Source organism: Lissotriton helveticus, chromosome 9 (assembly GCF_964261635.1).
Source record: "Lissotriton helveticus chromosome 9, aLisHel1.1, whole genome shotgun sequence".
Taxonomy (NCBI): Eukaryota; Metazoa; Chordata; class Amphibia; order Caudata; family Salamandridae; genus Lissotriton; species Lissotriton helveticus.
The window spans coordinates 1,158,382,797-1,158,407,317 of NC_136070.1; the positions used below are offsets into that span (position 1 = coordinate 1,158,382,797).

The following is a 24,521-nucleotide window of genomic DNA, read 5'->3' on the forward strand; positions in this document are numbered from 1 at the left end:
TTTCAGTTTTGTGGCCTTTGGTCTAAAGATACAGGGTTTAGTTTCATGTTTTAGGTCTAGTTTAGTTATTTTATAAACTATAGAGAATAAGGAAATATCAAACTCATATTTGACATTTTGGCTGCATTTGATTCTTTCACCTATAGGTAAAGTGGCTGGTTTCATACAAATCTTTCCTAATATGTGTCATCACATTTACCCACAGAGAATGGGTAAAAACCCTTAATACATCAGACCATAGTTTCTAGTGGGTCAGTATTGATAGTAGGTGAATTGCCAACACCTCAGGTTTTAAACACTCAATGCAAGGTATAGTGACAAGTATATATATCACCAAGAATCTGGGATAGTGGTGAAAACATGACACCAGACTTTTGGAAAACATGGAACGCAGTGTCACTTGTAATGCTCTGCAAAAAAGATTCTTTCCAAGTTCAACAAAGATTGGAGTGATATTGTTTGTATTTGCAGTGATTCAGCTACTTATATAAAAAAGTTGTGTGATGACCTGTCAAAATTGATACCCGAGCTGAAGTGATTCCTTGTAGTAGATCCTTACCACTTGTTAGATGGTATGCTGAAAGCATCTTTACAATCTAAAGAGTTAATGAGGGATGCTATTGACTTTTTAGTCCATTGTGGTGCACTGGTTCCTAATGCACAGGAACTAAAACGCAAATATTTATCATTTCATGCTTTATGTGGCATCAAAGAAAGAGTCATCCCAACTGTGTCCCTTAGCTGATGGTTCTCAGCCCAATGGGCTAAGACTGCTGAGACGACCTTTTCACAGAAGTTTACATGGGAAGGAAAGAGCGAGCGCACATGACCCAAAGACTCACTGAAGAAGTATTGTATGGTGTACTACAATAAGATTCATTTGCAAAAATCTATTTGGACATCATATACACTATAGGTACACTGTCTATATACCATGTTCTTTCAGGGCAGAAAGCAAGCAATAATAAAAGCAAAACGTTCCATAAACACTGGAAAAACACTTTTTCAGTTGTTTTTAGTGGCGCGAAAATGTGTAACCACTGATAACAACTGTTTTTTAAGATATTGAAAACACTGAAAAAACCCCACCAGAATTTACCAAAAATAGAAACTGAAAACAGGAAAGCCTACTTATATGCCAGCTTGCAGGGGGAGGAATAAGAGCGCCTCCATTGTCTCTCAAGTGCCTTACTTTTGGATTTTGTGGTTTTTACATTTTCCGAAAACCATGCTGCAGGATGACGATGGGGCAAGACATGTAAGAGTGTAAGAGGAACGAGTTTATTTACAGCAGCAGTCAACCAATCGGAGGCTGCTGCTTCCGATACCAAAAACGACGGGGTGGCAATTGGTAACGTGCTAGATAGGTACCGGTTAAACTTAGTGATGTTAAGTTTACCCCAACAGCGTAATTTTTCACCTGAGGCAATAGCATCAACTGCTATATTCGTAGTGCACTGTAGAGAAAATTTAACTGCCATATGATTCGACCAATCCAGAGGATGAGCGGCCGGTTCACAGTCATAAGCAAGATTCGACAGAACGGGATCCAACAAGTGCCCCGCTGAGTGTGTAGATCCTGAATTGCGTAGTAAGATATTAAGTGCTTCTAAGTCCGCTAAAAAAAAAGTTTTGCTAATTGAGCAAAGGGGATCTTCTAGATGTAGATTTAGGTCCCCTAAAATAGTGAAATTTGCGGCTTTAAGGATCAATGGGCCGTCGAAATGCTTGTTTGGTTACACTAGGGATCAGCTCCACATTGCAGCACAGGCCAGAAGACCTTCCCATAGAGTAAACTTCAGGAGCAGGAACATTTAATGTATGCATTTATTTGTTTCTTTAAAATATTTTGTAATACTCTCAAATGTCACCTTAGAGAGCAAAATGAAACGTAGTTATTAATATTAGCCTCACTACCCTGAAGAAAATCCAGCAGAACACCGCAAAGGATGGGCCATATTCACACAATTTCAATGAGTCAGATATGCCACAGCGCTTTGAATACGTCTGTGTGAGACGTTGGCGCTAGGTAAAACATAATAATGTGCATTTGCTCCGTTCCTATTATGCATATTTCTGAATATTAAAAAGTGAATGTTACCGGCTTATGTTTTTTGTGTTTATGGAGGTTTTATAAAGCAGTATTTGCCGATTCTAAGGATGTACCACTGTTCCTAAAGCTGGCGCACAGCAGCTGTTGAGTGGTGCAGCGAGGGCACCGAACAGCAGCAGGTGAGACGCTCGAATGAGCTCCTCTCTCGGAAAAGGAATGCAGAAGTGAGAGAACAGTTATAGTGCAACTTTCCGACACTTGTGAGAGAAACTGGGTGGGGGAAGGGCGGGCTTGTTCTAGCCAAACCCCCGAGAGATGGGGGGGGGGAAGGGTTGAGCTGTGAGAGTAAAGCTGCGAAAGACAGTCCTTCCTGACAGGCGGCGGGAGCAGCTTTGCAGCTCTGTGCTCACCCCACACGCCCACCTGCACCTCGCACCAGACATCACCGTCGGCCCTGCACCCCCGCCCGCGCGCACTGCCGGCCGCGGCTGACAGCAGACATCTCACTCCCCGGGAACTTGTGACCGCTTCACACCCGAGCCATGCGATAGGCGGGCGGGCTCCGGGGACGCACGCCCCTGCTGGGGGGAGAGAGGGCTGAGGATGGCTCGGTAGAGTGCCGAGGAGGGCTGAGGGTCCTGCCAAGCCAGGCGGGCGGCAGAAGTGTTGCCCGGCGCGGACAGCCGGCCTCGGGGTCTCCGCCTCACCTGCTCAAGCGGCCGCCCTCTCCAGCAGCTGCTGCTGTGCCAGGCACCTCACGGGCGCAGAGAACACGGGCAACTATGCAAACGGCCACGGCTTCCGTGGCCGACATTTCAAGGACAGTCCTGGTGGCGGACACGGGGGGTGATGTCCACAGCCGCGCAGGTAAGGACGGCGCAGATCTTTCGTGTCCTGATGGTCCGGCTGCTTTTTCATTCAGTGGTGCTTCGCGAGCCCAGCTGCTCTAACAGGCATTCGAGATTTGTGATTTTGTTCTTTATATATATATATATATTTTTGTTATTGTGGGGCTTGCCTGATGGTAGGGTGGAGAAGAAGGCGGGAGGAGGCAAAAGCAAATATGCTGTCATGTGTATGTGCTTGTTTTACATCGTATCTCAATTAGTTAGCATTCCACAGAGGTCAATGAATATGTCTAAATATAATGCAACATACAGCCAGTGCACAGATCGTCACTAATCATAATATTTGTGAATACACTTTAAAAAAATAAAAAAATTTATATAGAACTTGAAACATGAGCCCATTGTAAGCTAATGTAAAGGGATCTACCTACCTACCTACCTACCTACCTACCTACCTATCTCTCTCTCTCTCTCTCTCTCTCTCTCTCTCTCTCTCTCTCTCTCTCTCTCTCTCTCTCTCTCTATCTATCTATCTATCTATCTATCTATCTATCTATCTATCTATCTATCTAGCTAGCTAGCTATCTGTTTAGCTATCTACCTGTCTGTCTGTCTGTCTGTATTATCTAAATATCTGTCTGTCTATCTGTCTGTCAGTCTGTCTGTCATTTTGTTTCTTGACATCTTCCCAATCACAGGATATATGTCATCCAGAATATATATCATCCAGAAGCATGTTTCACAGGACGATTCGAGTACCAACCACCTCCCCCTCCCGGCACCTCCCCTCCCACTGGGAGCTGATGCTGGGTTCGTTGAGGCGATGAGTAACCTTAAGTAGGAAAGCAAGTTCAGATATTACAAATGATCTACGTAAAAGTGTTGTTTCAGGTAAATGTGTCTGAGATACCGGAGATGTCCACATCGCGGTCTTTCTCAATGTTGAACTCGTGCTCGCAGGAAGGAAGTGTAGCGGGCGATGCTTGAGTAGGGAGGGTATGCCTCATAATTCTGCATCCGCCTAGTAGTGTAAGAAACCGGCGTGGACGGCTGCAACAGGCCTCGTGCATATCATGTACCGCACAGCAAATTAAATACCACGTTAGGGTGGGAAAGCGCAGCGATTCCAGGAAAAAAGTCTCGTAGGGAAGAAGGAAAGGAAGGGGCAGAGAGGCACTACCAGGCGGAGTGAGTCTATCGGCGCCAAGCGCGGCGCATACGCAATAAATGTGATTTATATACAATTCTGATGCCAGTCAGCATCGAAACTGTTGCTGAGGCGGCCCATGTGTCCAAGAGAGGAAACTGCTCGGCCTTTGTCCACCCCCTTCTATTTTAACAACCTGTGCGGCTCTGCCAGAGTAAACCCTAGGGCACCAAGGGATCTACATTGTCATTGTGGTTTCCATAAGAACTGTGAAGGGTCACACCGTGTTCCATTGCTTTTGATTTAATATATGCATTTTTTGCACAGTGCCTCCATGCAAAGGTATTTAATAGCTATAACTGGCACCCTCCATGAACCGTTCACTGAAAAGCAGAAGAGGGGTCTTGAGGGCGGGAAGCACTCATTATAATTCCATTGGAAACTGTATAGTCCCTGCAATTATCTACTCACCTGCATGCCGCTTGTAGACTCTTTTGGGGGATTACACCAAATATCAAGGAACAAATAAAGTTTCGGAAATGTATAGTTTGCGGGAAAACGAGGTGTAATACACCTACCAAGAATCGTCATTGTTAAAGCATGTCAGCTACACTACACAGTTGACCCTCAAACATAACATTACGTGTCTGTGGTTGTTTAACATTTTTGAGAGAGGTTTGTCTTGCTCTAATGGTCTTATGTTTAAAGTGCACCCTCATAGGTTAGCCATTGCAGCACCCCACTCACCTTTTAAGAATAGGTACAAACTAACATGACGGCTCCAGTCATGGGAGGTGGGGGGAGGAGGGGGAGAAGGACCTGCCATGCAACATCACTGAAAGTTGATGTGAGCGATTGGGTTGCTGTTGGGGAAGGTTTGAGTCGTTCTCAAGCAGCAGCCGCAATCCCTGTTAGGGTGAATCACAAAAAGTCACAAAATGAGCCCGTGCTTAACCCACTGGTAGTTTGGCCAAATGAACTCAGGCTTAATTTAGAGGCAATCTAAAGTATTTATGCAGCAGTCAAACATCAATAAAGTGAAAATACAACATAAGGTAAATCCCACAAATATTTAGAAAAACCGAGTAACATTTAATAAATTGACACCAAAATGATAAAAATCCAAACAGTAGAACCGGAGTTATGCAATTTAAAATATTTAAGGTACGTATAGCACCTAAAAGCACAATGAAAGTCACATGTTCAGGCTGGATAAAGGGACAAGGTTAGTCCCGCTGAAAAAGTCACTTTCTCAAAGTACGGTGCAAAGAGTCCAGTTTACTGAGGAAGGGGCCGTGAGAAGCAGGGAGAGCATCGACAATGGTTATCTCTATAGCATGAAGAGCATGCAGGGCGTCGTCGACGGTATATGCTGTAGTGCAAAGATCCTGTGGGGCGTATTAGATGGTTGTTGTTGGTGTTTCACATTTGCGGTCACCGCAGGCTGTCGATACTGTTGTGCAAAGTGCAGATTCAAGATTGCCGGTCGTCCCTGAGACAATAGGCTAGGGTGAAGTTCTTTGTGAGTGAGCTGAGGCAGTGTCTTTGAAGGGCAAGTGTGACAGCCCCACACCAAGTCACGATGACCCATTCTGCCAACATCCAGGCCCTCCATTGTAATTCTGTCTTGGTGGAACACTCAAAGGTCAACTGCCTACTGCACATAGTCAGGTAACCCAGAAACAGGCTGCAGGCACCAAATGGTTAGGACAAGTAAACATTATCTTCCTAAAATGAGCAATTTCATATTTGTGACTTAAAATCTGACGTTAACAGTAAAGAGAGTTTTAAATTACAATTCCTCAGACACAAAACATGACATTCCTACCTGCTCCCACACAAAAGTTATCACTTTTTAAATTTAATAAGGTAGCCTTAATGTTATCCTATGGGAGAAGTAGACGTTTTAATAGTGAAAAACTAATTTGAACGTTGATCACCACCAGGACATGTAAAACGGAAAAGTATATGTCCAATTCTTTTTAAATACAATGCACCATGCCCTCTGGGCTGTTTAGGGCCTACACTACGGGTGACTTATATCCATTAAAAAGGAAGGTTTAGGCCTGGCAAAATGTTTATTTTGCCAGGTCAAAATGGCAGTTTAAAACTGCACACACAGGATGCAATGGCAGGCCTGAGACATTTTTTTAAACAGCAATTTAAATGAGTGGCACAATAATTGCTGCATTTAATTTACAGGGCTTGGGAACATATAGTACCACTTTGCTAGGGAATTATAAGTAAATAAATGTGCTAATTGTGTGTAAGCCACTCTTACCATGTTTAAGGAGAGAGCACAAGCACTTTGGAACTGGTCAGTAGTGAGTCCTAAAGCCAACAAAAACAAATTCAGCAAAACAGGAGAAGTGAAGGCAAAATGATTTGGGGAAAAAACACTCCAAATATGTCAGGTTTAACGGCTGAGCTGCAGGAAAGTGTGCGAGCACCACATCAGCCTGCAACTTGGCACATCTACTCCACCTTTACTCGGCGCTTTCTGGATCACACTAAGCATTGCATGGTATAGTACATCCTGCCATTTCCAGTGCCATACCTGATTTCTTCAAAAGTATTTGGCAGGTGCCAACGTTTCAGTTGTTATTCTTAAATGGGAAGGAGGGTGTGAATTCTGAACCCAAAGGAACCAAAAGTAATTGCTGCTGGTCCTGGACAGGCCAAAGTGGTTGAGGGTACACCCTGTAGAATTATGAAACTTCCACAGCACGTCACACTAGATTTGGAGGGAGGGTGAGGTCCGATTGTCCACTTGTGCATGGATACCTCTGGTACCAGTTGCAACACTCTATTGTGTGGCTCCACCATTTTAGTTCCTGGTTCAAGGCTAGCTTGTGTTGGTAAACCTCAGTTAGCACTTGTTATAAGACAGAAGAAATATCTTGGTTATGAAGAGAGGGCAGGCATGAGGTAACCACTGGTTCCTACGGTCTTATGATGTGCATGACATTACAGTCACAGGCCAGTTAAGAGGTTGACACTTTTTGATAAGCTCCATTTGATAAAGCTGCCCCTACATTCAGAGGCTCACTGGACTTTATTGACTGTCACTCTAAGAAAAGGAGGGCATTTAGAAGTCCTCTGACATGGATCCTAGGGCATTCTTGGAGACTTTTAGGAGAGGAAAGACATGGTGTTGGGATTTCACTCCTCAGGCCACGGTCCTTCTCAGGCTACTGCTTCATTGCTTGATGGTGCCGGAAACAGAGAAAGCTTATCCAGTAGCAGCTGTCAAGGATTGGGGGTGGCTTGGCAGGGGGAGGGGGGAGGTAGTGTTTAAAAAAAGAAAAAACGTACCTTCTGGCAGCTTACTCGCCACGTCTCTCCTTCGTAGTCCCTCGCTCATGCCGGAACAAGAAACACACTCAGGCTCGCCTAAGTCAATCACAACACTGCAATGCAGCTTTGTGATTGGTCTGAGCACCGTGGTTCGGCATTCAGACAGGCAGTGGGAGCCTGGGCATGTTTTCCGTCCACACTGCAATACAGCCTGGGTGGAGACCATGCAAAGAGCGCATGACTGTTTGGTCTGCCCGAGACAGCCTGCCAAAAAATCATGTGCACTCACCACTCCTCTCCCTGCTCTGAGACCAGAGGAGCCTGTCCCACCCACAAAGTTGCAGCAGCAGGACAAAATAAAAAGATAATAACATCAAGGTATTATCATTTTATTTTTCCTTTACTACACTGTTGCAAAGCAGTGGGGTGACGCTCCTCCTCCTTAGCGGAGGAGCCACCACTGTGCTTATCTAAGCCCACACAGAGGCACCTGCCATTCCACACCCTTATGCGAGTGAGCGCCAGTGATCTTTCTGCACACCATCTGATCCACATGGCCAGTGCCTAACAGTTGAAGGATTAACTAGCATGCCTACAGCAGCTGCATAAACTGCTGTAGCCCCATTAAATTTGTTATTCACTCCAAAGTTTGAATGTTTGTTAGCTTGGGAGATGTGGGAAATTTGAAGATTGCTAGGAGAATTTGTCATCCACATTATTTAGATCCAGATATGAATTCACAGTTTGTATAGTTGCTATGGACTATTTCATAAATACGTTCCAACTAAAATTATTGCTGCTTGATTTTAATTCACTGTGAGTATTGTCAGGGCTAATGAAGCACTGATGTGGGTTTTTTCCTGAGTCCATAACTTTAAGTCTTCCTCCCACTCCATAAAGTGTGTTCACATGTCCAGCTCTTTGTCGCAGAACTTAGCCTGACCCAACAGATACCTTATCATCATCAAGGAGTGCTTTCATTGCTCAGAGGCTCTTCTAGTGTGGGCTTTTCCCATCAGCGGACAACTGATTACCAGTACACTTTTCATCGATAACATTCATTCTGCTGCATGGTGCATTGGAATGGATATAAACACCATCCATATTCCACCTTTTCCATGCAGAACATCTTCTTCACTGAGGGCCAATTCACCAAAAAGCTTATATGAGCATGTGACATACCCCCAGATTCATCAAAGTCCTGTTTTGCGAGCCCTTAATAGCGATTTTTAAGGAATCGCTATTAAAGACTAGCAAAACGGGATGCATGTAGAAATCGCAATATTTATTGTGATTTCTACTGCTTCCTTATTTGCGATTTGCTAATTGCTAATCAGAAATAAGGAATGGCTTTCCCATTCATTCCTATGGGCTTAAAGGCCCATAGGAATGAATGGGGAGTCATTCCTTATTTGCGATTAGCAATTAGCGAATCGCAAATAAGGAAGCGATTTCAAGGGTGCCAGGGTGTCCAAAGGACACCCTGTAGCACCCCTGAAATGGTAATGTACACTGGTGTTGCGCACACACATGTCCAAAGCACATGTGTGTGTGTAACATACAACTTAGAAAAATGAATTAAAGTGCATTTTTTTAAGTTTTTGCTATTAACCACGTAGTTAGACTTCGCGGTAATTAGCGGCCCCAGATTGCTAATTCGCAATTTTAAAATGGTTCATGAATTGCATATAAGGAATCTCAAATTGAGATTCCTTAAATGCAATTATTCGCAATTTAGCGATTTCTAGAATTGCGATTTTTGCATTTGGGATGATGAATCCCAAATGCAAACATAGCGCTCGCAAAGGGCCAGATTCTCAGAATCTGGCCCTTTGCGAGCCGATTTTGGCTTGATGAATCTGGCTGATAGACCTACAGCATGCTCCTTCAATCACTCATAAAGGCTTCATGAATTGGTCCCACAATGTTCAAATTCCTATTAGTAAAATTGCAAAGCATTCACAGTCCCTTCTGTTTGTACTGATAAGGTATGAATATTCCCTAATATTCTCATTTTAGTTGTTTGGGGCCAAATCACAAAAGCATTCAAGGGGAAGTGAAATAGTATGAGAGGAGTACTAGTTCATGTGCTCATAAATGAATGTGTGGGTGTCATCCACCACAGAGTTATTTACTACTGATGCTTCTATTGGGAGCCACCTAAATATGTCTCAGTGGGTGGGTATAAAAACGGTTCTCTCAACCCAGACTTCTTTTTATTCTTCTGCGCCTTCTATTCTCAGAAGGCATAAACATCTGGGAGAGTAAACCTCAGGCAATTCCCCGGTGCGCCGCAAGGGTGGGGGCCGGTTTTGGGCCCCTGGGGGCCGTTTTTGTTACAGGGTCGATTTTGCAGCGCTGCTGCAAAAAACTGCCCTGTAACAAAATCGGCCAAAAACAGAGCTCGGACCCCCCCAAGGGGCCGGCCGAGCACTTTGCCAGGGCCGGTTTTGGTTCCCAGTCCGGCCCTGGTAAAACTTAGTCCTTTTTGAAGAAGAGTATTGACACTTAATAAGGGTCATGATGTGTAAAATGTCTACATTCTACCAATACTTCCTATTTTTTAATGTCTTGTGGGAAAATATTTGACAGCTTGGCTTCAGGTAAGATTCATGAAAAATAAAAAAAAAACATCAACTCAATTGCCGTCCCCGGTTAGTGCATCCACTGTCTAAGTAATTAGTTCAATCGAAGCAAAAAAAAGTCTGCAACACTCAGAATCTATTAAATTGTCAAACGAAAGCCTTGAAGAGGAAACAGTGTTTGTAATGACCTGGTGGGAGGTGGTCATCTTAAAGGAAAACCATCATATATATAAATTGTAGATTGTGTGCATGGTCATTAAAGTAACGCAGTTGCCCAGATTCATTCATAAGATAACCTCTAACAGCCTCTCAGATCTGGTCAACAAAACTATTCGGTTTAAGGGAGGGAAGTATATAGTGAGATCCCGCTAAGGCTGTAAAAAAGTGTTTTTTTTCTCAGGGTTTTAAAAGGGTGCCAAATAAATTCTGGGAGTTTCCCAGAGTATGCCAGATTTGTTCTATTGCACCAATGCTTAATGTGTGCAGCTGATTGCAGTTGTGGGTACTAGCACTCATTTTTGTTGAATGAGCTTATTTTACCTCATCACAATTTGACCAAGAGAGCTAAAGAGAGCAAAAGCCAAAAATAGATGCAAGAGAAAGATAGGAAAACCGTGACGAAGGAAGAAAGCAGGGATGTACATAAATGAACCTGTAAGAGTGACAGGAAGCGACATGAAGGGATGGATGGCACAACCACACATGCCTCAACCACACTTGCCTTAACCACGTGGCCTTGATAACAACCGTATCATTACCATGCATGCCTTTACAGCAAATTTCATTGTAAAGGCATGATTGGTAAAGAGCCCACCCCAGCCCCCCTGCCATGAACTCTAAAATTCTGACCCCCAGAGTTGTAATCAAACCGTCCCAGCCCTATTAGTTACCCTGAACCGCTACCTAGAGCCCAAAAACCCAGCCCCCTATTCCTAAGAAACAACCCCCACCCCAGCACCCCCACCCTGAGCCCTAAAAACTGCTCCCAGCCCTTAAAATTGCTCCTTCCCCCCACTCTGAGTCCTAAAATTCATCCTCTGCCCTTAAACCCTGGCGTGCCGCAGACGGCCCACGGCCGTCACACGTCACGGTGGGCGTGTGCGGAGGACGGCCGGGGGCCATCCGAACCCCGCCCACTCTTCATTTCGCTCGCACAGCGCGAAAATTCGGCCAGTGCGAAAGGGGTTAAAAACTAACCTGACCCCAGCCCCCCGACTTGAGCCCTAAAACCACTCGCCACCCCTAAAACCTACCCCCACCTCCACCCGGCCCCAGCCCAACTTACCAAGCCGCATCCCGGTCCTTCTTCTTGACGCAACCCTTCTGGTTCCTCTCGCCGCCCATCAACTCAAACAGCTAGAACACCGACTACCTGAACCAGGCATATCTGTGGTTAAGGCATAAGGGTGGTTAAGGCAAGCGGTGTTCTGCTTGTGGGGAAATGTCACGCATGCTTAAGCCTGCGTTGTAAAAGGCTGTTTCCCAGAATAAAGTGTAGGCAGGTGGTAGAAAGAGGCATGAGATGGAATCAACACTTCTTTTTTGGCATCCCTGGGTGCGGCAGTGCTACCGACAGGCTTCTAAGAAACCTTTGAGCCCCTGCAGTGATGTTTTTTATGAATTAAGCACCACCTAACAATAAGAAGTGATTAATTGATCGGATTGCTCCTCAGTGGAATCCCTGTGTATTTCCTTCCATTGCTAAAACCAGTTGCCTCTCTCTTTCTGGCTTCAAAAGACACTGAGCGCCTTTTCTTCTTGTTACCTGTGTTTGAGGACCTGTTCTGCAAAAACCTGCACAGCAAAACGCAAGGCAGATACTATTTGTGGATACAAATGACATAGAGAAATTTGAGGTAGTCACAGGTCCTTTGTAAGGGATGCAGGGAGTCCACTCTGGTCCAATATAGTGATACTGGCTCTGGTACCTGAGTGCCGAAGCACTCTATATTAACGGACTACAGCATGGCAATGTGTAAATATTATATTCCATTGCTGAATACTCGAATCTGTATGCAGAAGGTTTATGCAGTACTGATGCATCCACTAGTATTGTGGACCATACCGTTTTGCATTGTTATTAAACCAACTCTGGAGAAAGATATACTTGGATCACCCCCTCTTTTCTTGTTTCAGCCCTACAAAATCATGTGTAAGTACATTACCACAGAAGATTGACCTTTTCCTTAGGCAAAGTATTTTGACAGTGAGGAAGAATGACTATTGTTTATCATAGAATCATGACTTATGTTAATGATAGAACATGTCAGTTCGCAATGGCGTTGCCTTGATTATTTGAAGGGGTGCTAAGCACATGCCTCAAAATTATGAAACTTAGCCCAACCACCCTCCACCACAACTCAGACTTCCTGAGACTCAGGAAAGGTTAGAATATATATCTGGTCTGACTGATCCCTAGATTGGATCACTGAAAGAATATCGACTACCACAATATCGAGTACCCAAAATATCGAGGTGAAAATATCTACTACAAAAATATCGAGTTTGTATGTACAAACAGGTAAGTACAAAAATATCGACTACAAAATATCGTTTACAAAAATATCGTTGTAAAAAATATCGACTTTACTAAAAACAATGTTTAATAACATTAATATAAAAAATTAATTACTAAAATATAATTAACAATACTTAAAATAACTTTTAATAATTAAATATTTAATGAAAGTAAAAAAATATATATATTTTTAATCATATTTCTTAAAACATATATATATAGTAACAACATTTAATTAAATAATAGGCAATATTGTATATGTACCCCAAAAACCCAAAACTGACCCTGAACCCTAAAAATACCCCTTTACCCAAAAACTAAAAACTGACCCTGAACCCTAAAAATAACCCTTTACCCAAAAACTGAAAACTGACCCTGAACCCTAAAAATACCCCTTTACCCAAAAACTGAAAACTGACCCTGAACCCTAAAAATACCCCTTGACCCAAAAACTGAAAACTGACCCTGAACCCTAAAAATACCCCTTTACCCAAAAACTGAAAACTGACCCTGAACCCTAAAAATACCCCTTTACCCAAAAACTGAAAACTGACCCTGAACCCTAAAAATACCCCTTTACCCAAAAACTAAAAACTGACCCTGAACCCAAAAAATACCCCTTTACCCAAAAACTGAAAACTGACCCTGAACCCTAAAAATACCCCTTTACCCAAAAACTAAAAACTGACCCTGAACCCTAAAAATACCCCTTTACCCAAAAACTGAAAACTGACCCTGAACCCTAAAAATACCCCTTTACCCAAAAACTGAAAACTGACCCTGAACCCTAAAAATACCCCTTTACCCAAAAACTAAAAACTGACCCTGAACCCTAAAAATACCCCTTTCATTTAACATAATTAGCAATTAATCAATTAAATAAAATTAATTACCAATTACATTTTAATTAATTAACAAACATTTTTTAATTAACAATTAATTAAATATTACTACCAATTATTAAATTAACATATTTAATTAATTATAATTAAATTACTTCCCACCCTATTCCCCTATAAACCCACAACCCGCTAGAGAAAATACATTATTTTAATTGACATAATTAGCAATTAATCAATTAAATAAAATTAATTACCAATTAAATTTTAAATAATTAACATATATTATTTAATTACCAATTAATTAATTATTACTACCAATTAATAAATTTACATATTTAATTAATTATAATTAAATTACTTCTCACCCTATTCCCCTATAAACCCACAACCCGCTAGAGAAAATAAATTATTTTAATTGACATAATTAGCAATTAATCAATTAAATAAAATGAATTACCAATTAAATTTTAAATAATTAACATATATTATTTAATTACCAATTAATTAATTATTACTACCAATTAATAAATTTACATATTTAATTAATTATAATTAAATTACTTCCCACCCTATTCCCCTATAAACCCACAACCCGCTACAGAATTAAATTACACAATAATTAAAAAAATAATTAATTAAAAAAAAAAATAAAATAAATTGACACTTTTCACACATATTATAACATAAACACACTATAAATAATTAAATATTATTTAAAAAACTATATTTTTTACTATCTAGATTATATACTTGGATATTTTCACTGTCTATATTATTTACAGTCGATATTACTTCACTTACCTTAAAAACGATATTTTGGCTGTCGATATTCTGTCTAGTCGATATTTTCTCCAAACGATATTTAAAACTCGATATTCTGTCCAGACGATATTTTGGAGTCGATATTATGTCTGTGCACCCCCTAGATTACATCAACCTGACTGCCCTTTGGGAGTGAATTAACAAAACTATCTGACTTCAATTGAAGGTTTCATGTCCCCACCCTGGCCTCCATGTAAGTCCCTCTGCTTCCCATTACAAGCCTACAAAGAGACCACCAGCCTGTGTATAAATCATGATAGATCATTTAAGCAAAATATAAATACAATAATTAAATCCATACTTTGACCCAGCGCAGAGTTTCAATGCAAGTCAGGAAGATTACAGCTTGGGAGCTCAGCAGATCCCTGTCAATAGTGACACCATCAAGTAAACAGCTGTAAGAGGAGACAGGATCATGATGGCCCTGAGAATTCTACAGAAATAGAGATATGTTTTAATGCCCCTATGGATATTTGTATGTAAAATAAATGTTGTCTATGCTATGGGACAGTGATAAGTGGAACTGGCTGCTTCTTCTCCCATCTTCCCAGTACTCATTAACAAAAACGAGTAAAGCAGACCATTTGTGAAACAGTGACTGCTAAGATTTCCCAAACTATCCATTTTTAAGAGAACTAATTCTTAAAAACGATTAAGCATTTTTTGTTCAAATAAAACAAAATCCAAGAATAGCAAAAACCAAAGTGTCGGGGTCCATTTCTACATAATATATATGTTTGTAAAGTCAACAGCTGTAATCACGTTTCAAAAACCTCTCACCAGTGTGTGTGTGTTGGGGGAGGGGGGGTGGCAACCTCTTAAATGGTGTAAAATGCATATTGTGTGCATGTGCTTGTACAAATGTTTTGTGCAAATCTTTTATGTATGACAATTGTGTTTATATAAATTGTGTGATTGTGGAAAGTGAAGATGCAGTTTTTGAATGTGTGTGTGTGTGTGTGTGTGCCATAGAAACCAGCAGTATACATTTTCTTCTGCAGTGTGCCTTACTAGTTGAGTAGAGCCCGAGCAGTGGTATAGTAGTAGCAGCTGTCGAGTTCTCACACTAGTGACTTGCAGTTCCAGCAGTGTTATCTTCACTCGCAGTGCCTGGTCTGTGACGAAAGACTCCAGGGTAGAGAGTTATCAGAAGAAGCTTCCTGCCAAGTCACCCGTTTCTTAAAAGTGTGGACTCCCCACCCCCTCCGCCCCCGGCAGTTTTCTATCAGTACTGTAAGATTACAACAGGGTATGCTTACTCCCAGAAGTGCCTTCTAGGACCACACGATTCCAGCAGTGTGAGCCTTCCCCCAATATTCTGACACATTCTCTGTTTCCAGAATTCAGAGCCTCCTTCATTCACTTTCACGATTTAATCTGGTTAACAGCATGTGTGCATGCTACACATGTAAGCAGCATTTCTGAATACTTGTTTATATGTGAGTTGGCACATTAAAGCCAGACCTGTTGTTTTTGCCAGTTCTTGTTTTTATTATAACCCTCGCTTTTACTCTCCTTTCCCCTATATTAGAAAGCAAAATACCCAGCGACAGGAAGAGAGATTGGGAACAGTGACACCGTAGTTGATATAAACTTTCATTTTTGAGAGACCTGGGTTATTTTATTAAGAGTGTCAATCAAACAACACATCAAACACATTCAGCTCAGACATGAGACTGCTTTACTGGTGGTGGAGTTAGAGCCCTCTTTCTTTTCTCGGTTCTCTCTTTCTCTCGCACTCTCTTTCTGTTTCCAGTTCTCTTTCTCTCACCTGAATTGACTGTGCTTCCCGGTTTGACACAGACTAGAAAATTGGCATTTCTTGGTTGACTTGGCACAAAATGTAATAGTCTAGCTAGAAGAGCACTGCTCATTCAGGTTTGAACACTCTCTCCTGGCAGCCTGGCCGTGGTCGGATCAATGCTCTTAGATCGAAGAGAGATGGCCAAGTGCACCTTCAACCTTTACACTTTTTTCCAAATAAACATCCATGTTCTTAGACAGGAATATTTTATACTTTACTGACACTTGCAGGCTTTATTTCCCTTTTCCACAATTCTTTGCAAAGTTCTCCATCTGAATTTGTCCTACACTTCTCTGGGAAGAGGGTTTTTAAAGATAAAATTAACCAATGACTGAGATGTCTTAGGTTTGACCTTGGAGTGACATTGCAGTATCCCAGGCAACGTATTATCTGACAAACCCATTCATGCTAATCTCCTCCCTTTCCCATGGAGAAGGAAGGAGCCGCCTTCATTTTTAAGCTTACCCCATCACTATTCTGTTGTTTAGAAGGAAAGGTGTGTGTGTGTGTGTGTGGGGGGGGGGGGTCATCTGCTGCAGAAGAAGCCCAAATCATCTATTGAGCCAAGTCTGGAAATCGTTCTGTTCCCCAAAATGGAGTGAGCAGTCTAGGGAGGGGCAGCAGCATGTTTTTGACCCCTCCGTGTACATCATTTTACATGGTGTTTCAAGACTTACAGCCTCCTAGGACACTATGGGTGGCAAACCAATTTCTCCTTCCCTGGCACTTTCTTTCTTGACTGGCAAGCTGAATCCCCTGACTCATGCATCATAGACATGCTGTTGTGCCTAGAGACAGCCGAGTGATCACACCCCACTCTTAGAACAACCAGGGCGTAGCCATGAAGGAATGCAAACAAGTTCCCTTTCATTTTGTAAAAAACTCATTTTTGATGCTGGATCAGCAAACCTCAAACTGCAGTTCTCTGATCCCATGGCAAGGTCATGCACATTTTAGGTCGCTTCTTTACATTTATGGCATTTGTAAAAGACTTCCTTCCTGAACATCACAACCTCGGTTTGGTTCTGTAGACATTTATAAACATTTGACCAAAATGAACTGCAAATGAGTACTGGGAACAAAGAATGACAACACACGTACACTGTGTGCCCATTGCCTATATATCATAGTCACACATCGTGCTTTGAAGGTAATGTGGGCATGTGTTATACAGAAAAGGCAGGGTCAAAAGAAATGCCACTACCGGCAGAAAAAAACCCTTAGATCATGCCCTGCAGATAAAGACGGCAGTGCTACTAATCATTGCTACTAATGGCTATACTGTGAGATGTGCTGGCAAATGTACAGCACATAAAACATGACCCTTGGCAATGACATACAGGAACATTATATTTGGGAACTGTGCACAGGGCATGACCATGCATGGGTATTACTCATAGGGCCTGGCACGCTCATGCCTCTGCAGGAAGTTACAGATTACTTCCTCCAGAACTGGTTCCCATGGCACCAGTTCAGTGGTGCAAAGTTTGCTATGCTGTTTTCTCCTTGGAACCAACAAGAAGATAATTTAAGAACACCATTTGACTGGGATTCTTTGAGCTTCTTACCGGTTTCCACTATAGCACTATCTCCCTACCTTCCAGGCATGTTAGAAGTAATTCTCCTCCAGAACCCTGTAGTCCTCTGTATACCAAATCTCTCCACACAACTTGTGCAACATTTTGGAACCTTCAGTCAACTCTGACTCTTTTCACAAGCTAGAATTAGTGCTTCTTGTGACCTTATCTAGGGATAAAGGGCCATATGTTTCATTGGTTGCAAACGATGAATCTGGCCGTTTGCGACTGCTAAAGAGTCCTAATTGCGAATCAAAATTAGGAACTTTCAAAATGTCTCTGTCGTACATGTAGCCCAAAGTTCTTTCCTCAGCAGATTACACCTTAAAAAAAAAATTATTATTCATTTTCTGCAAAACACATTACAATTAGTATTACAGCAATTTATAAACGGAAGAGATTGCTTAAATTATGGGTGGTACATGCATGCACATTTCAAAGCGATCATGGGTAGGGTGACTGGTTGCATTACAGCGGAATCATAGTAGGACCCATACTACGAAGTGGGCCCTAGACAGCGGGTCTCGGGGAGTGTTCAGATAGAGGCGATTCAGAGTTAGCACTCTGGGCGTCTTAGTCTGAAGGCAGTAAGTAGTCACTGAGAGGTTGCCGGATATCCTTGGGTCTTGACGTGGGTGACTCCAGCTTGGCATACACTTTGCTTGTTATATTGCAATATGTCATTCTGTTTAGCCAAGCTTTGCAAGAGGGATGGGTCCCATTGCCCCAGTTCAGTAATATCTCTCTTTTTGCCAGTAGCAGGACCATTGCAATACATTTTTTGTTCTTTTCCATCGAGATCATACAGGAAATGCTGTCAAACACGTCAGCTTCTCCACTGCTTTCCTCCATGTTGCCATTGTGTGCTTATGACCCTGCATTTCTTTTTTCACTGCGCATTTTAGCACCCCACATTGTCCTCTCTCTCATGTTTGCTCCCTCCGCATTGCAATTTCTCGGTGTTCTTCCCCTCACCCGCACCATCAGTGATGCTTCCTCCACCAGCGCCCCGTGTTGCTTCGTCCCCTGCCCTCCTGTTGCTTACTGAACACTCCTTGATTCAACACATCCTCCCTCCATTTTTGCTTTTCTCCACCCACACTACGTTTACCAATCCAACTCAGATCAACAAAGAAAAAGAAATAAAAGGACTTGTGCCATATTTGTCGGCAGACACATGCTTGATGTGCATGCCTACAACATGATGGGGCCGGCCCTGTAGACTTGACTTTATTAAAAGCTATGCTGCAGAACATTGAGAATGCTGCACAGTATGGCTAAAACCATTGACAAAGCCAGTAGGTCCCAAATGCATGACCTATTGGCTTTGCCAATGTACTTCAAATGCATTCCCGTACTGAAGAGCGCATCTCAGGAACTAATGCAGCCCAAAGGTCTGTGGTCTGAACAACTGGTAGCCAAAGTCACTTATATCACCAGATCCATAAATATGTGCCCCCCCCACTACTTTGCCTAATCCTTTTGAAATTCTTTAGCCATGTATGGGAGGTTATGGATAGGTGAAGTGAGAGTGTATTTTCTGTATTCCAAAACAATAATCTGATAGTGTATAATATTAGCATTGCCACATTAGCCAGTCCTGAAAGCGTACAAACTAACATGTCCAATAAGGCTACAGTTTTTGTTATCTTATACCCCTATAGCAGTTGCCCCTTATTCCTAATTCCTAATTTTGGTTTTGCTTTTTTGTTTCTCTTGTGACAGAGTTGCCATTTCTGCAGAGCACCCTGATGCATGCTACTCAGCATTCGCATCTCTCTAGCTACAGGGTGGTCCAAATGCAACATTACCAGGGAGTCTGAATAAGCTATTATTGGTTGACACTGCTCACTGATCGCCTGGAGTCATTCACTTCATGTCATGGAGTCATAGAGAGCTGACCTTAAAAAAGAAAGACGTCACCTGAGGCACAGCATCTGTGAGATCTGGTTCGGAATGGTCAAAGTTTGAGGCTCAAAAGAAATGGTACATCTTGGGATACAGCAGGGCGGAAGGAATTTAACACAGCCACCCATCTTCTATCCATGGGTGGGTTCATCAAGCAACCAAATAGTGAATTCCAGTCAGGCAAGTTGGCCTCATAGCTAATGATTGTGGCCATTAGATAAACCTGGATGGATTTGACTCCCAATGGTTGGACAAGCCAACCTTTAAATCCACCTTAAGATGGTGTACAAGGAGAGCTTCGCTCTGCAATAAGTAGACGAATATTCAGCACTCAAGGAGTATACTTCCTGAAGGGATGTATGACATTACAACGCATGCTTTTACATCGCATGCCTTTACAACGCGGTTTTTACAACGCAAACCTTTACAACGCATAGCGCTTTGGGGTGCTGGATAGTGAATAGTTTAATTTACTATTCCAACTCCAGTCCCAGTGGACACTAGGGAAGGTGTTGGACAGTAAATTAAACGTACTCCCTATCCTAGAGCGCGCCCCAGCGCAATGTGTTGTAATGGTTTGCGTTGTAAAAGTTGCATCGTAAAGGCACTGCGTGGTAAAAGTTGCGTTGTAAAGGATGTTTCCCTTCCTGAAGCTATTGCATGAAAAGGGGCAGTGGGCTGAAATCAAAGCAATGTTAGAGTCCTAATTTAAAGAATATAATGCACCATTTTTAACTTTTACATCAAAGCGTGGGCTTTTCGAAGGGGGGTACTAGTATTTGAATCTGTACAGCGGAGCTTAATCCAGTCCTGAGCCAGCTACAACAGGCACTTAGTACCTCTTGGACTCACTTCAGACTGATGGGCAAAGACTCTTCTGATTGGCTCGTACTTCTCAATTTACATGGAAACAGGAAATGCTGGCCGAATTTGGAATTACAAGTCACGTGGAAAAAACGCATTCCCAGTGACCTCTCTTTCCATAAGCACCTCCCCATGCTAACACGTTGCTTGCTAAAAAAGCCTTTAATGTCAGAGTAGGAAACTAGTCAAAACCGGACAAAAATAGTGAACAAATACACAAACTGGGTGTGGAACACCCATTCTGACCGCAATTGCCCATTTCCCTGAGACATTCAGGTCGCAACTCGGAATAACTAGATATTCCATATCTGGGAATTACCAATAACTGTGGTTTCGGTAATTTCAGGTGCAGAAATAATTTGCCCTGCTTACCATAAAGAACTTTGGGTGCCAAACAATGTCATTTCTCTTTAATAACCTTTAGTGTTTTCCTGTCCTTTTTGTTGAAATTTGCAACCACAACTTAAAAGGAACTCACTATCTAGGAGCCTTCAGAACATGGCGTCGCAAGAACTGAAATCTGTAATTATGCTAGAAAGACTCAATTAGAAAACACTCAGACGCAAATATGGTTAAAAAGAGAAATTTGGTCACTTCTGTTGCCCATCTACAAAAGAAACGGGATATACTGTACGTACAATTAAATATATTTTCGTCCTTGATATCAGAGGGATATTTCCCAGCAGTGTTGTATCTGCTGTATCACAAGTCTGAGTTTTTCAAAATTGCAAGTGTTTGATTGAAATATTATGAAGTGTTTAGAGACAGGAGTATCTCTCAAAAATGTTGTGCCGCTCTTTGCATTATAATTAAACACACGACCGTAGTGTTATCACTCTCAATGGAACTATTTCTCTGTCTCAAATCATGAAGTATTACAACTTTCTGTTTGGTCTCACATTTATTTCTCAGTTATATACTTTGACAGTTTTATGTATGAGTAGGGCTGGTATGAGCACAGTCTTCAGCAAAGATCTCAAGGGCACAGAAGGACGAATGGCAAGGTCTCCATTGCTTTACTGAAGATGGTTACTCATTACAGATGTCCATGAGAGCAGATTTCCAATCCTGATCAGGCTCCATAATCCTTTTAGCTGCCATTTTATCTGAGCTCTAATCTACAGAGAGTCTCTTCCACATTTTCCTGATGGTGGATTAGTCTTTGATTGACAAGCCTGCTCTTATCTACCTTCTCCTATCTTAAGACGTGGCAAATACTGCACCTCCTCGGACTGCCCATTAGTTTTTCCCAACACAGATGTTGATAGTGGTGTTTGAGCAATTTTTTAATATGCTTGTTACACTTTCACTCGCCTGCCTCAGTTGTGGATGGTAGTTCTTACTTAGTCACACCCACTAGCGTGTGATAACGTGTTGCACATCAAACGTTTTATTCATATGATTTAATGTTGCATTAAAGCGCATTTAATTCATTCATAAATTAATTAATTCAGTCATTCTTTTATTAATTAATTTCTATTAAAGCATTAAGGATGCGAAACATGTACTATCGGGACAAAGCCTACTTCCATGCCCTATGTTTTGATTTGTCTACATTTGATCGGATATTTTACAGCTCTAGGCTTTGCTTTAGGCTATGACATCTACCAAGAATACATTTTCTCTCTCACTCTCTCGCATACACTCTCTTGCTCTATCTTTACCTATCTCCCCCACATTTATGGAACAAAGCTAAAGCTCAAATATGTAAACATCTACAGTCAAGGCACTCCACTCTATCACTACAAACAGGTTTTTTCTCAATGCTTAGGGCTTTATAAAGAGTTTTAGTAAGTGCTCACGAGGCACCTTCAGTATTATGATTTATGATTACATTGGTTGCATGTAAAGGGTAGGCCTGGGCGCAACTCGTAAAGTTTCACTCCGCAGAATTCCGCGGAGTTACAAAAAAGCAGCTGAATTCAGTAAATGGGCCGAAATAGGCAGGTTGCACTGCTCCTGGTTTGATTTAGCGGCAGGAGCTTGTCCTGTGCTGAAGAATCAGTGCTAATGGCACTACACAGCGCACCAGAGGGTGCGGCTTCTTGAGCTGATTTTGCTACAGCTCCAATACATTTTCTACTCAATCAGCAGCTTTCTGACCACGAATGGTTGCGACCACCCTCGCTGGAGAAATCTCACCCGGTGCCACCCTGGCGGACTAAAACCATGGTAGGGGACGCGAAATCTCACTCACGCTTGGCAACTTATAGAGCGAGAAAACTCTCTGCCACGTGGCGGTTGGCGTAAATTGGCTGGAACTGCATGTTACTAGTGTAATACGGAGTTGCCAAAATTCTGTTAATTCCGCCGGTGGGACAGAATATATCACACACCCTTTGGGAAGGGTAGTTTATGAACACAGTTGGTAGACTGTAAACACAATCGGGTGGACTGCGACCACAATAGTCTTTTCACATAGTTCACAAACGATTACCGAGGGCAGAAGAGGGGTGACTATACCAGAGAAGTAGCATGAAATGAACGGTAAATCACAGAATGTCAGAGACGTAGTTGAGGGGTAGTAGTGAAGGGGATGGCAAAGAAGCCCTAAAGGAATACTGATAAAAGGGGTGACTGCGAGAGACACAACACAAGACTTTGAGTTTGAAGGTCTTATGAAAGTGAGAAATCCACCAAATATGAACACACAGGAGTAAATACAAAACCAGAAAGGGGGCAGAAGCGAAATACAGGCACCACCGCAGTGAAAAGAGTCATGGAATGAGCACTTCATCACACAGATACATTACCAGTTGTGAATACTGCATGCCACTTCGAATACTCTCATTCATATGAAGCAAGGAAGAAATGTTATTTGTGAAAGTATTCCTACCTCCTGAAATATTGAAGCTGTACAAATGATGCAATAAAATGGCATAGCTTCTATCCAAGACTTCATTGGCAGTGATATTAATTACAACATCATTTTCTGTTGTAGATTTCGTTGCAAAATTTCTCATGTAAGAGAGAAGGGAGCATAAATTGGATATTATGAAATGTAATTGGAATTTAATTGCCAATCTCTGATAGAAAAATAAATGAATACATAGGGAAGAAATGTATATAGAAAAATCATAAACTTACTTAGATGGCAATCAGCAGCACATGTGAACCTGGATATGGGGATTAGCAAACTCAGCAACTGATAAACATTTTTTGTTGCTAATATGGGGGTTTTAATTGCAGACTTTCAGATGTGTTGAGAAACGTCAGTAGGTCATTCTAAATTATTCAAAGATTCAATTAACTGAATACTATTAAGGTGGAATTACAATTAGAAATAAAAATCAAAAGGCTTTGGGAAGACTCTATTTTTATAGAACTTTATGAGAACCTAAAACCACAAGAGGGTGAAGCACAGGATAATAATCTGAAGTTATGAGTTCATAGTGAAGTATTTTGGGGACAAAAGTTATGTGACAACTGTTGGGTTGTGAATGTTTAAATGTAACATAAGACAATGTCTCTAAAAGTGTTAGTTAAAGATCAATTTCAAGCAGCACAATTAATTGGTGGGAGCGGAAGGAGAAACCAGGGAGACAAGAAATGTTTTGACAACGTAGAATAGAATTTAGTAAATCATATCTTTGTCATATTTAACTTCATATATTCTAACATATGTAAGGGTAGCACTGCATTACATTGAATGGCATGTAACCAATGGGATACTGTGCACAAGTGCTTGTGAAAATGGTGATGGTGCAAGTGACATGTGAGGAAGTATGTACAGCAACAGGAAGGCGCGCAACAAACCAACACAAATGATGGTGAGATTTACATAGTTGGGATACCCAAACAATAAATGGCCATCATTACTGTCATTTCTGTAGCAGTGGTGGCGTATCGCTCTTCCACAGCTGACTACTCAACCTACAAAGTACTACGCCCGCAGCTTCTGTCTTACCGCAACCCGATGCGATAAATGTTGGACCTTCTCTTGACCACCCGCCAGGGACCTCCCTCCATCCCTTCCTCTGAGCTCCTTGACGAGCAGAGGTGTCCCAGGTTTTACCTGGACTGATCTGGGACCCTCCTCCACCACGATTGGGAATTCAGTCGCGATATATCGCCACTGCTATAGAAATAACAGTAACCTGGTCCTGATGATGGCCTAAACACGTCAACAGGCCAAAAACATCGTCGACTTTTACAGTGAAAATTTCAGCGCCATATCCTCAAGGATACCCAGCTTGATTTCCTTGGTATATATTATCATTTATTGTTTGGCTATCCGAACTATGTAAATCTCACCT

At 41.9% G+C, this 24,521-nt stretch overlaps 1 protein-coding gene across 1 annotated transcript in view; it reads left to right on the top strand.

The window, feature by feature from the left end:
* The first annotated feature begins 2,412 nt into the window (after positions 1 to 2,412).
* SUSD3 (sushi domain containing 3) overlaps positions 2,413 to 24,521 on the top strand; it is a 295,748-nt gene continuing 273,639 nt past the window's right edge. The window contains exon 1 of the mRNA XM_078662411.1: positions 2,413 to 2,920. Coding sequence (XP_078518537.1) covers positions 2,836 to 2,920 — 85 coding nt within the window. The 5' untranslated portion in view covers positions 2,413 to 2,835. The remainder of the gene's footprint in view (positions 2,921 to 24,521) is intronic.